We start from the raw sequence: 15,217 nt of genomic DNA, 5'->3' as shown, positions 1-15,217 counted from the left end.
CCTGACTTTATTAAGCCAGACTTCTATTTTTTCTGCTAGATATACACATTGGGTATATCCCCCAAGAACCAATGGAAAGGGTCCAAGCCATCCATGCTAGTCCTGGCTTAGCTAGTAAAAATAGTAACATCTTTCATCTGGATAAAGGCTGAGAACTATGCAACAATCAACAAGTGACTTGTCCTCCATGCTTTGGTTTCTTCATCATAAAAGTAAAAGTACAGTCCAGTGTCTAGAGAGAAATGGACAAAATAAGACAATAATATTTGAAGAGAAATGTAAGGGAACAGTAACCTCCCCAAACATCTTAAACTTTAAAATGAGTATGGAAAAGCCCAGATAAGCTATCTCAAAAACTCAAACTCTCTAAACCCACCCACAAGGCCTTAATCATTTCATTCCCAGGACAATTGTAAACATAAGTACTTACACCCGTTAACAGCTATTATATAATACAATTAACATTGCAATGCTTTTTAGCTCTCTGTACGCCTTTACAAAGAGCTCACAGAAGAGCACCTTTTCTCTAATTGGGAGCTCTATACGCCAAGTTCTAGTCACAGAGGATGCACACTTCAGCTGGAAATAGATTCTGAGTCCTACCACTGACTTGGCGCCAGTTTAAAAAGGTGCTTTTCAAACACTTAGGATAAAATCCTCAACGACACTCTGTGGTCAGGTCTTTCACGTGTGTGAGATAGGATAAAAGAGGAGCGTCTCTGAGTGTAGTGCTGCTCAAACACCGGAGGGTGTGTGTTGCCGTGAAGTCGGTACTAGGGTGACAAGATCAGACGGGAAACGCAATTGAAACTTGGGGTGGTCCCATCGCCCCCGTCGCACCCACAGTGCATGCACTAAAGCGCTTCGCGACGAACAGCACCGATCCCGCCGGCTCTGGGCTCCTCCGAGCTAAGCGGAGGGAGAGGAGCATCCGCGCGGGGCGGGCGTGGGGTCGCGGGGCGAAGCGGGCCCTCCCCAAGGCCGAGCTGAGCGGGGCCCACGCCCCCAGGCTCCGATCGCCCCCCTCAGCCGCTGGGCAGCCCCGGCTCACCCGCTTCGGGGCGCTCCATGGTGCCGGCGCGAGCGGGTCTAGCGTCCCTGCAGGCGGCAGCCTTAGTGGCCGGGCTCGGCGGCCCCGGGCTGGGCGCGCAGCGGAGGCGGAGGCCGAGGCCGAGGCCGGGGCGGGGCGGGGACCCAGGGGGCGGGGCGCCGGGGCGGGGGCCGCCGTGGGCGGCCTGAGCTCGGGCCGCGGCGAGCTGGCCTGCGTGGGCACCGAGCCCCGCGAGCCGCAGTCCCCGCAGGAGATGCATGGCCCAGGCCGGGCGCCCGGAAGGAGCGGAAGGGGCCGCCCCGACGCGCCCGTGGTATCCGGATTCGGGCTGCGCGGGTTGGGAGGGGCTGGGGAGCGGGGCCTTCTCTCGGCCCCACGAGGCTCGGTCCCCGCCTTCGCCCCCGGAGCGGAACGGACCCCTGCAGCCTTGGGCTGCCCTCAGCCATTTCCCGTGGCCCGGCCTTTCCCGTCCCACGCTTTGAGGGGTGACATTGGGACCCGGCTGAAAGCATTTCCTGGCGTAGGGTCTCCTGAGGATCCCTGTGTTTAGTTTTGCAAAGAGCTTTCAAAACACAGATCTCTGATTACAAAATATTTGGAAAGAGCAAGCTGTATAGGAACGATGCCTTGACCATCTGTAGTGTCGGATATTTTATTTTGCTTTTTAAAAACCAAATTGTGGCAAAGTATCAAATTTTTTAACAATGGTTTATGCCTACAAATTAAATGGGAACTGGCTATGGGTTATTGCAGGTTAAAGCACTGGTGTGAGTAAAATGGAAGAAAGAGCAATTTAATTATTTAAAAATTATTTTGGCCTTGGTACAGAATTATGAGTTTTTCTTTTAAGTACAATGAAACCATGCACTGAGAAAATTAGGTACATCTCTCAACAAATTAATCTAGCCTTTTTCGCGTAACACTTGGCTTATTTTGAATGTATCCTAAAATGGGGATGGAAGCAAAGACCTCAGTACAACAACAGATCATACAAATTAAGTCATAAAGCTTGTTACTCTCATATTAAAATAATTCTAGCAAGTTGAGTATTTGGTTTGCACACCTAAAGAAATTGTGGGCTGATTAGAAAGGTACATACAACAGGTTCCCCCGATAGTTAATGCCTGAGCTCCCTCCTGAGGTTGAGCAGGTGAATAAGACAGGTCTTTTTCTTACGTTGGTCACCTACCTACTAGAGGAAGAAACACAAGTAACTGCAATAAGTAATAAAGTAAAAAGTAATCCATGCTAATATCGAAGGGGATCAGAATATGCCACCCCAAAATATGCTGCTTCTGGGGTTCCAAACGATGCCTGACATCACTACTCAATCATTCCAGGCTGCCCTTAGCCCCAGTCCTTGCCTCACTGGGCTCTCCTGGTCCAGTCTCCTTTCCAGGAAGCCCTCTGTCCTCTTCAGACATCAGCTGACTGATGGTCTACCCAGCCATGGTGGATCCTCTTAGTCCCCAGTGACAGTCTCTTGCTCCCCTATAAATTATACTGTGCTTAAGGGATAGGGCAGGGTAGGTGATGTCACAGATTATTCGGACTTCGGAGAGCAATAGAATTCATTGGGATAGCATGTTCCTTTACACACAACAGCACTTTTTCTCCCCAAAAGACAATGTACACTGCCAAGGTAACTGGATTGAAAGTTTTAAAAAACGAAATTCAACTGAGGACATTTTAAAGATCTTATTGAAAGGAGCTCCAAGGAACTGAACAAAATGAAAGAGTTTCATAGGTAGAAGGAAGCAGGAACAAAGAAGTTATGCTAGGCCCTAACCGGTTTGGCTCAGTGGATAGAGCGTCGGCCTGCAGACTGAAAGGTCCCAGGTTTGATTCCGGTCAAGGGCATGTACCTTGGTTGCAGGCACATCCCCAGTGAGAGATGTGCAGGAGGCAGCTGATCGATGTTTCTCTCTCATCTATGTTTCTAACTCTCTTTCCCTCTTCCTTCCTCTCTGTAAAAAATCAATAAAATATATTTTTAAAGAAGTATAAAAAGAAGAAGAAGAAGTTATGCTAGGCAAAAAAGCAGATTGGTATGGCAAGGTCATTTTTCTCTAAGAGATGGTAAGGGTCTACCAGGTAGATTGATTGGTTTAAGATTCCATGTCTGGAAGCAACTTCATTGTGGACCTGTTGTCTTGTTTTTAGCAGAAGGGCTCAAGTTCAAACTACCACATTGCTTCATATCCAATACCCCTTACTTGACCTTCAGGGCCTGTTGCTAAATTGGCTCTTTCATTCTGCCACGCTTCATTTTCTATGGTGAGTTCTCTCAAGTCCCTCATTTCTCGCTTGTGATGGGTTCTGTCCCCATGCATTCCTACCAAACAGCTGATGCTTGTTCTAGGAAGTGTCAGTGACAAAGCTAAAACAATTTAGCAACGAGTTTATTGAACCGCGTCCAGCATGGTCACTGGCTAACCTGAGGAGGTGGTGAAGGATTAAAGAAAATAGACAAGAGAATATAGCTTGGGCTAGGTGGGACACTGTTGTCAGATGGAGAGACAGTGCCACAGCCTGTAAGCCAAGTCTTTATTTTATAGTCAGAGCCCAGGAGGCAAAGCAAGGACGTGGTCAAGATGTTTACAATGTTCTCATGAATTTCAAATCTATTTAATTACAAGCACCTGAGAACTCTATCAAGCTTTGTTTTGGCAGCACTTGCTGCACCTCCCTCAGCCTACATCACTCAGCCACCTGGGACCACAGATTCGGACCATAAGGTCAACCTTACAACCATAGCCTTTGGCTATAATTGTGTTGGGAGGGCTTTGCCCTCCAAGCTGGGACCTGCACGTGGCTTTGCCACAAGAGGACTGTGCCCTCTCATTAGTCTGAGGCTTGAAACTGTCCAAACGCTGTAACTGCTCTCCACAGTTTATGTCCTTTGTTCAAGGAAAAACAGTCCATGGATTGAGGAAGTACAGAGTTTCAGAAGCAGTGGAGAATGCTTCCTGAGGAGTTTGGGGCAAGAGGGAGTTTTATAGAACTTTATAGAAGAGACAACAGTAACAGGGCATGATTTGCTGGAGGTCAAGTATTTCCTTATAAGGACCTATTTTCTAGGGTAAGGTAAATTCTCTAAAACTGAGTTGGTGGATTGTGATTGGTGTTGGGTTTCCTTGAGGCATTTCCCATACGTGCAAGCTGTCTTAGCTTTAGATTTGTGACTTGGGTTGGGCCACTGGAGTGGCCTCCACTTTGATATGCGAATTAACTTTATCAGAGGTTCTTTGGTCCTCCAAATGAACTACAGATGTAAATGTTTATTAAGGAAGATGCAGTCATACAGTTCTATATGACACGGTCAAATATCAGTAGAAAGCCAAGTGGGACCCTTGGTGACTCAAGATGTTATAAATTTCTAACACAATCTCTTACTGGTTTGTCTGCTTCCATTTTACCAAACCTTTATAATTCACCTTGGATTTCAACTTGGCATTAGAAAACCTCCAGAGAGTTTGACATAAACTTGTGGGTTTCATTTAATTCTCCCAGTGGCAAATAACTTTGATTCTGATTGTTTCCCATGTAACAATAAAAGGAAACGGTTGTTTACCTGTCTAGATTTTCCTCTTGGTTCTAAGATTTGTACTTTACCCACCCACTTAGCTCCTTATTAAAAGTCCTTTACTTGATTTGCAACAGCATGGATGGACCTGGAGAGCATTATGCTAAGCGAAATAAGTCAGTTAGAGAAAGATAAATATCACATGATCTCACTCATTTGGGGAATATAATGAACAACATAAACTGATGAACAAAAACAGACCCAGAGACAGAGAAGCATTGATCAGACCATCAAACCTCAGAAGGAAGACAGAGGAGGGTGTGAGGGAAGGGGGAGAGATCAACCAAAGGACTTGTATGCATGCATATAAGCATAACCAATGGACACAGACATTAGGGGGAGGGGGGGAGGGCACGAGCGGGGGGGGGGAGACTGGAGGGGGGAAATGGGGGGCTAAGGACACATATGTAATACCTTAATCAATAAAGAAAAGAAAAGTCCCTTACCTGAAATGTACTTTTTTTTTTTATTGCCCTTGCTTTTCTTAATTCCTTGGTGCTGGCGGTGGGAGGAAAATGCAGGGAACTGCAGAAGTGGGCTGCCTTTAGCTGTGTGTTCACATTCATCTGAAGGTCCCAGCCCCAAGCTTATCCTTGGGACCAACAAGTGTACCCCCTCACCTTTCTTTCCCCTCCGTGGAGTTTTTGTGGCCATCTGAATTTCCACAGTAGGCATCCACAAAATGTATTGCGTTCTTTTCCTTCCCTAGGACTGTCACCACATATATTATAGATAAGGTGACCAACTGGCCTAGTTTGCCTGGAACCGTTAAGTTTTAGCACTGAAAGTCCCATGACCCGGGAAACCCCCTCAGTCCCTGGCAAGCTGAGATAATTATTATCCTAATAGGGATCGAGAGAAATGAGATTGTATCCAAAGGGTAAAGGTTTCTGTGGAAAGCCTTGATAGATTAGATAATATTTGAGACTAGATGTGAAAATGAGCGGATTAAGAGAGCAGGAGCATAGGGGTAACACATTCCAGGTTTGGGGAGGCAGGACCATGCAAGTAGATGCAAAAAACTGTCTGACTGGTTCAGGTGGCAGAGGCCTGGAAGATAAGGCTGGAAAATTAGGTTGGGACCAGGTTATAGAAGGTCTTAAATGCCAGGCAGAGCAATTGGACTTTATCACATCAGAATTGGGATTTGTTAAAGAATTCTGACCTTAGAACTGACATGGTGAAGGACGGCTTTAGAAAGACACATCTTTCAGGTCTGTACAGGATTCGTTGGAGAGGGCAGAGTCGAAGGCCCGAGTTTAGTTAGTTCACTGTACTGTAGTGATCCAAGTGTGAGGGGCAGAAAGCTGAACTAATGTGTTGGCCTAGAAATAAAATAAAAGTGATAGATTTAAGAGATTTCAAGACAGCTGTTGGTGGAACTTAGCAATTGATAATGTGTAGAAAAAGAAAATGGGTTGGCTGCACCAAGACATCAGAAGTGAAGTGAATTGGCTGTTCCTAGAGCCATTCAGAATGAAGAGAATGCGAAGTGAGAGGATAGAGAAACAGACACAGGTTGAGAGAGGAAGACGGCAGAAATTGTGTGCTGGGTAATAGGACCTTTCCTTGATCTCTCAGACAAGTCAATAGTTAAATTCAACAATCTTAAGTGTGAGTGACTTTGTTGTGGAAACCAAAGACAGGGCTGTAGAACAGAAAGGACTAGGAGGGGCCTATGATTGTAAGCACCTAAGGATTCACAGAAATCTTAGAGAGAGGGCTATACTTTCACATGCCATCAGAATTTGAGCCAGTTTTGCTAGATATTGAGGGGCAGGAGCAGCATTTAACTGGATTCCATTTAAATGCCCAGGGAAAGGAATTAGTAAAGAGAGAGGCACAGTGAAAGAGAAAAATGGATTGAATAATATTGGGGGTCAGAACAAGAAGAAGGCATTAATCTTAGGAGAGACAGGAAGGAAGCACGTTAGAATAGATGGAGCCTGATAAGCATTTGCATGGGGTCTTCATTAAGGGAGCTACTTTCTAAAGGTGGCAGTTTTCTTGATGAAAATAGGTAGTGAAGTCATAGACTTGGTAATTTTGAAGTTTAATAGATGAACAAGCAGTCATTGAAATTAAGCATTTGGATGAGGTCACCTATGGAGTGTGTAATGAGATAGAAAATAGGACAACTGTGAATGGAACACTTTTACCATCTTTGTGATAGCAATCTGAATTTTATTTTTATACATTTCATAGCTGCCTGAACTAATACATACTTACTATATTTCTTCCATTCTGGGTAAGACTGAAAAATAATTACTATAGCAACATTTTCATCAGAAATGTGATTCTTTTTCTTCAAAGAAAAAGGGACCATTAACTTTTTATGAGGTATATGCTAGTTTGTATCATTACTCAGAAGATCATGAAGTTCTTATATTGTTTTTGGATAATCTCTGTTTTTATACACTAATGTAGTTAGTGCTGCTGACCACATTTTGGGTGAAAGCCAAATTGGAAGATTAGGCTTCACAGCTCTAATTAGGCTTCCTGAATTTGATTAGTACTGGGGATTAATTTTGCATTTGAGAGTTTATCTGACAAGATTTGTAAGCTCAAAACCATATGTTTTCTTGGTTATTTTCTGTATCCTATACATCATGTAAACCATCATTATATTTTCAAATAGACCATTATACATTAATGATTTGTTGTGTTGTTGTTACTCTCTAGTAAGATTTTCTGAATACTGAAAAGAAAGTTTTAAGAGCTATGTCAAATTCCACTTACTATGTCATCAGGACTGTATATTGTTATTTGTTGGTTTCATTGTCCTTTTTAAAAAAATATATTTTTATTGATTTCAGAGAGGAATGGAGAGAGACATAGAAACATCAATGATGAGAGAGAATCATTTGATTGGCTGCCTCCTGCACACCTCACACTGGGGATGGAGCCTGCAACCCGGGCATGTGCCCTGAACGGGAATAGAACCGTGACCTCCTGGTTCATAGGTCCACTCTCAACCATTGAGCCATGCCAGCCAGGCAGTTTCATTGTCCTTTTGATGTGCTAGAAAGTATTGGTGCAGGTTATCTTTAAATTTCTCATTGTACATTTTAAATGTGTGTGATAATTCTTTCAGGGAGATATTCACATAGTTTATATTGATAAAGTATTAATATCTGCGTTAGTAGATTTCACATCTTTTCAAATTTAGTAATTTTATTATGTATTTGGCTTAAGGGTTCCTTGTTTTTATTTCTATTTCAAACAATATCACATGAGACTTCACAGGCAAGACTAACCTTATTTAGCATGCCAATCAGAGTATAATTGAGAGTTTATATTACTATATTATGAGGTTTTATTTGACAATATAAGGCATGAAAAAAATAGAACAATTTTAAAACTTCTGGAAAGAAATAGAATCAGAATTGAAGGAAACCTGAGTCTATCCTCCCTTACACAGTAAAGGATTTCTTTTCAGATAGTCATCTATGAATACATTCACTGCCTAACAGTGTGTAGTATCCATTCAAAAAATATCTTTCATTGTCTATTGGTCTAGTTATACAATGAAAAAAATAAAAAATAATTATAATTTTAAAAAACTGCAAAAGTTCCATCACCATAAGGTATCAACTGTCCAAGATCCTCTGAGTCTTTCAATCTTTATCACTACAGAAAGCAAGCACATTTTATAGACATAATTTCTACAAGAAATAAACAATATATAATAGTTTATGCTACTTCTTATTTAATATTTTTCAAGTAGCTATTGAAAATAGGTATTTATCTATATGATATCATTTATACTATGTTAATATGTTTTGTTTTATTATACCACCATTATTTAAGCAGTTCCTAAATCCTCATACTTTTGGTTATGTTTGGCTTTTTAGTTGAATATACTTACAAATATCTTTGGATTTTCATTCTTTCTTTTATACTATTTTCTTGACACAAACATCAAAAGTAAATTTACCAGGGTAAGAGAAACTTGTTTTATAATACGGCTTTTTTTAGTAGTATACCAGATTGATCTACAGGAAAAATAAATGTACAGTGTAAAAGGCACCTGCTCCCAAAAAGCCCTCACTACACTGGATTTATTATTCACCTGGTACTTCCTAATTGTTTATGGCTGCACTTATTTATTTATTTAATTTAGACATTTGAAATAAACTTTATTCTCACTCTAATTGAAAAGGAATAGACATGACTGTAACAAACAAGTTTTCAGCACTGAATATTGTGACGTGACTGCAGAATTTTTATATTTGAACCTCAATAAGGAAACAACTGCATTCCGAAACAGCTAAATATGGAGGTCCAAAAAATGAAGATATTTTTTAACTGCTATATTTACTCCAAAACCCATTCATCTCCTTCAGCATCCCAAAGATCAAGCACAAGTACTGCTTAGCTATATAATAAAGTGCCCAAAAAGCTGCACCATTGACATCATATGACAATTACCTATAAAACTAGACTTCTGACGCTGGGCTCCAGCTTTCCTTTCTCACAGGTCATCATGCTCATCCGGAGAATAGTGGTCTGAGCAACCTCCAAGTCATGCTCATATTCTGCCGCCAAAGCTGGGTCCATGGCAAGCTCAGATGGGGCAAGAGCAGGCATGGCAACAAACTCCCAGTTAGGGTCTCCAATTAGTTTTCTAGCAAGCCAGAGGAAGGGCTTTCCAAAGGTGTAGTTAATTTTGGCAGAGATGCTGTAGTGCTGAAGATTCTTCTTTCAATGGAAAACAATGATTTTGCCTTAACTTTCCTGTTGTTCTTAATATCCACTTTGTTGCCACACAACATGATGGGGATGTTTTCACACACTCGTACCAGATCTCTATGCCAGTTAGGCACATTCTCGTAAGTAACTCTAGAAGTTACATCATCCTATCTAATAAAAGAGAAACGTGGTAATTAGGGTATGACCGCTACCCTTCCCATTGGCTAATCAGGGCGATATGCATATTAACTGCCAGCCAAGATGGCGGCCGGCAGCCAGGCAGCTTGAAACTAACATGAGGCTTGCTTGCTTCAGTGACGGAGGACTCCAACGTTCCCCGCCTCCTGCTGCCGGCCTCTGAGCTGCAACTCTAAGCAACTATGTTACAAATATAGAAGCTAAACAAAACCCCAAAAACCTGCTTTAGTCCCCGGGCTTCAGCCAGCAGGATTGCAACATTGTTTCAAATACAGAAGGTAAACAAACGCCAGAAACCTGCTTTCAGCAGCAGAGGCCTAAGAGCTGGAGCCTCAGAGCTAAAGCTGGCCCAGAATTAAAAAAAAAAAAAGGAGCGGTTGGAAGCTTCCGTCACCCGCCAGCCTGAAAACAGCCCTCAGCCCCTCACCCAGACTGGCCAGGCACCCCAGCGGGGACCCCCACCCTGAAGGGTGTGTGACCAGATGCAAACAACCATCATCCCCTCACCCAGACAGGCCAGGCACCCCAGTGGGGACTCCCACCCTGATCAAGGACACCCTTCAGGGCAAACCAGCCAGCCACCACCCATGCACCAGGCCTCTATCCTATATAGTAAAAGGGTAATATGCCTCCCAGCACTGGGATCAGCGGAACCACGAGGCCTCCCGGCACCGGGATCAGCGTGACAGGGGGCAGCGCCCAAACCCCCTGATCGCCCTTCGGCTCTGTGTGTGACAGGGGGCAGGGCCACAACCTCCCTATCTGCCCTGTTCTGTTCGTGACAGGGGAAGGCGCCCCAACCCCCTGATCAGCCCTGCTCTGTGCCTCATAGCGGGGAGCTCCCCAACCTCCTGATTGTCCTGCAGCTCTGTGTGTGACAGGGTGCGGCGCCCCAACCCCCCCCAACCCCCCCACGGGCCCTGCTCTGTATGTGATGGGGTAGAGCCATAACCTCTCCATCGGCCCTGCCCTGAGTGTGACAGGGTGCGGCGCCCCAACCCCCTGATCCGCCCTGCTCTGTGTGTGACAGGGGGCAGCACCCCAACCCCGATTGGCCCTGCGTGACAGGGGTGGCGCCACAACCTGCCCATCGACCCTGCCTTGAGTGTGACAGGGGGTGGTGCCCCAACCCCCCAATCGGCCCTACCCTGAGCGTGACTGAGGGTGGCATCGCAACCTCCCAATCCGCCCTGCTCTGTGCATGACAGGGGCAGTGCCCCAACTCCCCAATCGGCCCTGCTCTGAGCCTGACCAGGGGCTGCACCTAGGGATTGTGCCTGCCCTCTGCCACCCGGGAGCAGGCCTAAGCCAGCAGGTCGTTATCTCCCGAGGGGTCCCAGACTGTGAGAGGGCACAGGCCGTGCTGAGGGACTCCCCTTTCCCCCCAAGTGCACAAATTTTTGTGCACTGGGCCTCTAGTTCATTATAATAGCATATAGCTTGCCTGTCATAGCCATCTCTCAGTCCACCAAATTTCTCCTGACCAGCTGTATCCCGTGTATTGAACTTAATAGGTCCTCTGTTGGTGTGGAACACAGGGGATGGACCTCAACAGCCAACGTAGATACATACTTCTCAAATTCACCAATCAGATGTTTCATGAATGTAGTTTTTCCTGTCCCACTGTCACCAAGCAATACAGGTTTGAACTGAACTTGAGGCTCTCCTTGAGCAGCCATTGTGATGTTAGTCCAGGCCTGTCTGACTGAGAGCTCTATGGTTGTCCTTCTCAAATCCTCAGCAATGCTGAAATTTTTCTATTGGTCAAATATCCATCAAGTGCTTAAAATATTGCCAAAAATTCACTGGTCTTACAAATAGGCATCATTGTCCATAGGCAGCATAGTGGAGTGCTTAAGAACATGGACTCTGAAAACCAGAATGCCATCTGTAATGAGCTTTAGAGACAGGCCTCCCAGATAATTAAAATTGCTTACCAAATTAAGTATGAGTTCTTCAGCTATGAATTTAAGGCCCCCCCAAATTCAATTCTACACACTCTTTTGTGAGAGGGAGTGGATTGTTATTATTTCCTAACACTTTTCAAATACATGAAGCAAACTAATAATTTGCTATTCCCTAAACATCCTGGAAGACTTCCAACCGATATATTCTAAGGTATGATGTTTTACTTTACCTAAAGTCTTCTTAATTAGCAGTAGAAAAAAAATCCAGTTCTTTTTTTTTTTTTTATTCATCTCACATGTCTTTTTTATCTGATTTCCCCAACCAAATGGGAGTCTTCTCTATTCTGAAATTCTCCTGTGCTTTACTTTTACCTCTGTTAGGGCATTTAAAATATTCTATCTTTTATTATAGGTAATACTTTTGTTGGCTAGTTGGTGTATTAAGGGAACCTAGCATCCTGCTTAGTACTTAGGACAGACTTGATTTTTTTTTTTCTGAAATAAATGATGAAATGACTGAAAAACCAAGGTCTCATCTCATCTAGGCTATATAAGTAAGGTGGAAAATCTAGGGAACTTTCAAATAATTATAAATAATATTTTTAAATTGATGATATAGCAATTTCCTTATCATAGCCTCTGAGTCGCTACACTTTTTTTTTTAATCCTCATCCAAGAATATTTTTTCATTGATTTTTTAGAGAGAGTGGAAGACAGAGGGAAAGACAGAGAGAAATATCAAGGTGAGAGAAACACATCTATTGGTTGCCACATCGATTGGTTGCCTCCTGCATGCGCCCTGACCAGGGTCCAGGCCAGGGAGAAGCCTGCAACCAAGGTGCATGTCTTTGACCAGAATCAAACCTGGGACCCTTCAGTCTGCAGGATGACACTCTATCCACTGAGCAAAACCGGCTAGGGCTACTATACTTTTTAAAAAATCAATCTTTGTGTTTTTTTTTTTTTGTGTTTTTTTTTTTGGTACACATTTGACTTCCATAATTTCCAAGGTTATATCTCAATTTATTTGACCCAAAGACCTGGAGCTAATCCTGACAGAAGAAATTTATCAGCAGCTTCATGCAGTGGTTCTCAACCTTCTTAAGGCCACAACCCTTTAATACAGTTCCTCATGTTGTGGTGACCCCTAACCATAAATTTATTTTCATTGCTGCTTCATAACTGTAATTTTGCTACTGTTATGAATCGTAATGTAAATATCTGATATGCAGGATGTATTTTCATTGTTCGCGACCCACAAGTTGAGAACCGCTTAGAGTTTCATATTCTTCAGTCCTCATCTCTCATATACCCTCTACAATGACTGGGCTCCTCAGTTGTTTGTTAACCCTCTCCAATTTACTTGCCTTATGTAGGGTGCAGCTATAGGGTTAAGCCTCAGACTGACCTGTTGGCAAAGCCACAAACAAGTCCCAGCTTAGAGGGCACAGCCCTCTTAGCATAATTAACCTTGACCTTATGAAGCTCCCTAGATCTTATCTGGGTAGCTAATGGGCTGAGGGAGGTGCTGCAAGTGCTGCCAAAACAAGTGAAACTCACCAGAACGTTGTAACTATGGTGACCACTACCTTGTTTTTCTCTGCCTATAAAATAAAGCTTCAGCTTGCTGGCTGGGTCTTTCTGTGTCCTCATCCAGGCATGGAAGATCCTCCCAGCCCCAGCTGTATTCTCTTTGTCTGTCTTTTCTAAATCCTTCACCACCCTCCCTCAGGTTTACCCTTGGACTTGCTGGTGTGGCACAGCCTTACATTGGATTTACTGAGAACCCATCACCACCACCACCACCACCACCACTACAACCTGTAACCACTCCATTCCTCCCCGCCTCCCTCTAGTGGTATGGAAGTGACAGTCTCTGTGTTGATTGTTTAAGGGGTTCTCCTAGATAGTCGGCAGGAATACTTTGGAGCACTATAGTTTTACTTTTATGAATCTAGGCATGAATTTATATTACTTACCTGCTAAGAAACATTTGGCTTCCTGAATTTGAGAATTGGTATCTCTCAAGAATTCAGGAAAATACTCAACCATTGTTTGTTTGTTATTGCCTATATAAATCCTTACTTTGTCCTCAATTTCTTTCAATCACTCTATAGTCTTCATTTCTTGGTCTCTCTGAGTTTCATTTTGGATAAGTTCTTCAAATGTTTCATCCAGTTCACTAATCCTTCCTTCAGCTTTGTCTAATATGCTGTTTACCCAGCCATTGAGTTTTGAATTTCAGGTATATTTTTTATTAATTCATGAGCCTCTATTTGGTTCTTTTTCAAATCTGCTTATATTTTCTTCTAGTCTATTGCTCATGTTTTGAAGTCTCTCTTTTTTTATTTCTTTAAACATATTAACTATATTACTATATATTGCATATCTGATCATCCTAATAGCTAAAGTCCTTGTAGATTTGATTATACGTTCTGGATTTTGTTCCAGGTTCATGTTTACATTTCCTTTATTTCTTACATATTTTGTGATTTAAAAAAAATTTTTTTTATTGTAAGCTTGTATTGAAAATTCTTTGAAGACTGATTTGGTTACATTACTCCAAAAAGAAAAAAAAAAAAGATGTAAGCTTGTTTCTATGTCACTAGGGGGCACTATTAACATGGAACAACAAATTAAATTCCCTACTTAATGTTTTATACGTCATAGGTAGGGTTTTCAAAATAAAATACAGGACACCCAGTTAAATTTTAGATTTAAAAAATGAATGATTTTAGTGCAATATTTAGGGCATATACTAAAAAATTACTCAAGTTTAACAGAGCATCCTTATTTTTACTTGCTAAATCTGGCAACCCTACACGTAGCTTAAATTGGGCTTCAAACCCACATAAGCACTTGCTCGAGGTTATGAGGCCTCGGGGGATATTTCCCCCCATTCTCCCAGGGCAGCAGCAATGGCTTCTTTCTTTCTTCCTTTCTTTCTTTCTTTCTTTCTTTCTTTCTTTCTTTCTTTCTTTCTTTCTTTCTTTCTTTCAAGGGTTTCTTAAATATGATACCAAAAGCACAAGTAACAAAAGAAAAAAGGTAAATAAATTAAACTGCATCAAAATTTCAAAGTTTTAAGCTTCAAATGATATTACAAAGAAAGTGAAAATATAACCCATACATTGGGACAAAATATTTGCAGGCCATATATTTGATTAGGAGCTTATATCCAGAATACATAAAAAAAAACCTCCCATAACTCAATAATATAAATAATAACCCAATTAAAAGATAAATGATTTGAATAGATATTTCACCAAAGATACCTCATGAAAATATCCTCAACACCATTAACATTAAAGAAATGCAAATCAAAACTACAATGAGATACCACTTCACACCTACTAGGATGGCTGTAATAAAAAAAAACAGACTATAAAAAAATGTTGGTGAAGCTATGAAGAAATTAGAAATGTCCAGAATAGGCATATACACAGAAAGAGAAAGTTGATTAGTGGTGGCCTACAGCTGGGCAACCTGGGGTTGGTGGGAGGGGTGGAAGTCATGAGGGTGGATTGACCGCTGTTACAGGGTTTCTTTTTTGAATTATGAAAATGTTCTAAAATTAGATTGTGGTTTATGGTTGCACAGATCTACAAATAAACTGAACACCATTGAATTGTACAGTTTAAGTAGGTAAATTGTATGGCATGTGAATTCTATCTCATAAGCTGTTAATAAAATATAAGACAAATATTCAAAACACATCACTCTCATTCTTTTACAACCTTCTACTACATTCTATCTCTGGAGGTTATTTACTGAGAGATGGTA

At 42.2% G+C, this 15,217-nt stretch overlaps 1 protein-coding gene and 1 pseudogene across 1 annotated transcript in view; both read right to left on the bottom strand.

Moving 5' to 3' along the window:
• AKAP7 (A-kinase anchoring protein 7) overlaps nucleotides 1-1,172 on the bottom strand; it is a 101,868-nt gene extending 100,696 nt beyond the window's left edge. Inside the window, exon 1 of the mRNA XM_036317857.1 lies at nucleotides 1,052-1,172. Coding sequence (XP_036173750.1) covers nucleotides 1,052-1,070 — 19 coding nt within the window. The 5' untranslated portion in view covers nucleotides 1,071-1,172. The remainder of the gene's footprint in view (nucleotides 1-1,051) is intronic.
• A 7,939-nt stretch (nucleotides 1,173-9,111) lies between these two features.
• LOC118660791 lies at nucleotides 9,112-11,206 on the bottom strand (annotated as a pseudogene).
• Between the last annotated feature and the right edge of the window lie 4,011 nt (nucleotides 11,207-15,217).

The sequence above is a fragment of the Myotis myotis genome, unplaced genomic scaffold (assembly GCF_014108235.1).
Source record: "Myotis myotis isolate mMyoMyo1 unplaced genomic scaffold, mMyoMyo1.p scaffold_m19_p_7, whole genome shotgun sequence".
Lineage (NCBI taxonomy): Eukaryota > Metazoa > Chordata > Mammalia > Chiroptera > Vespertilionidae > Myotis > Myotis myotis.
This window is presented reverse-complemented; position numbering and strand designations above follow the sequence as displayed.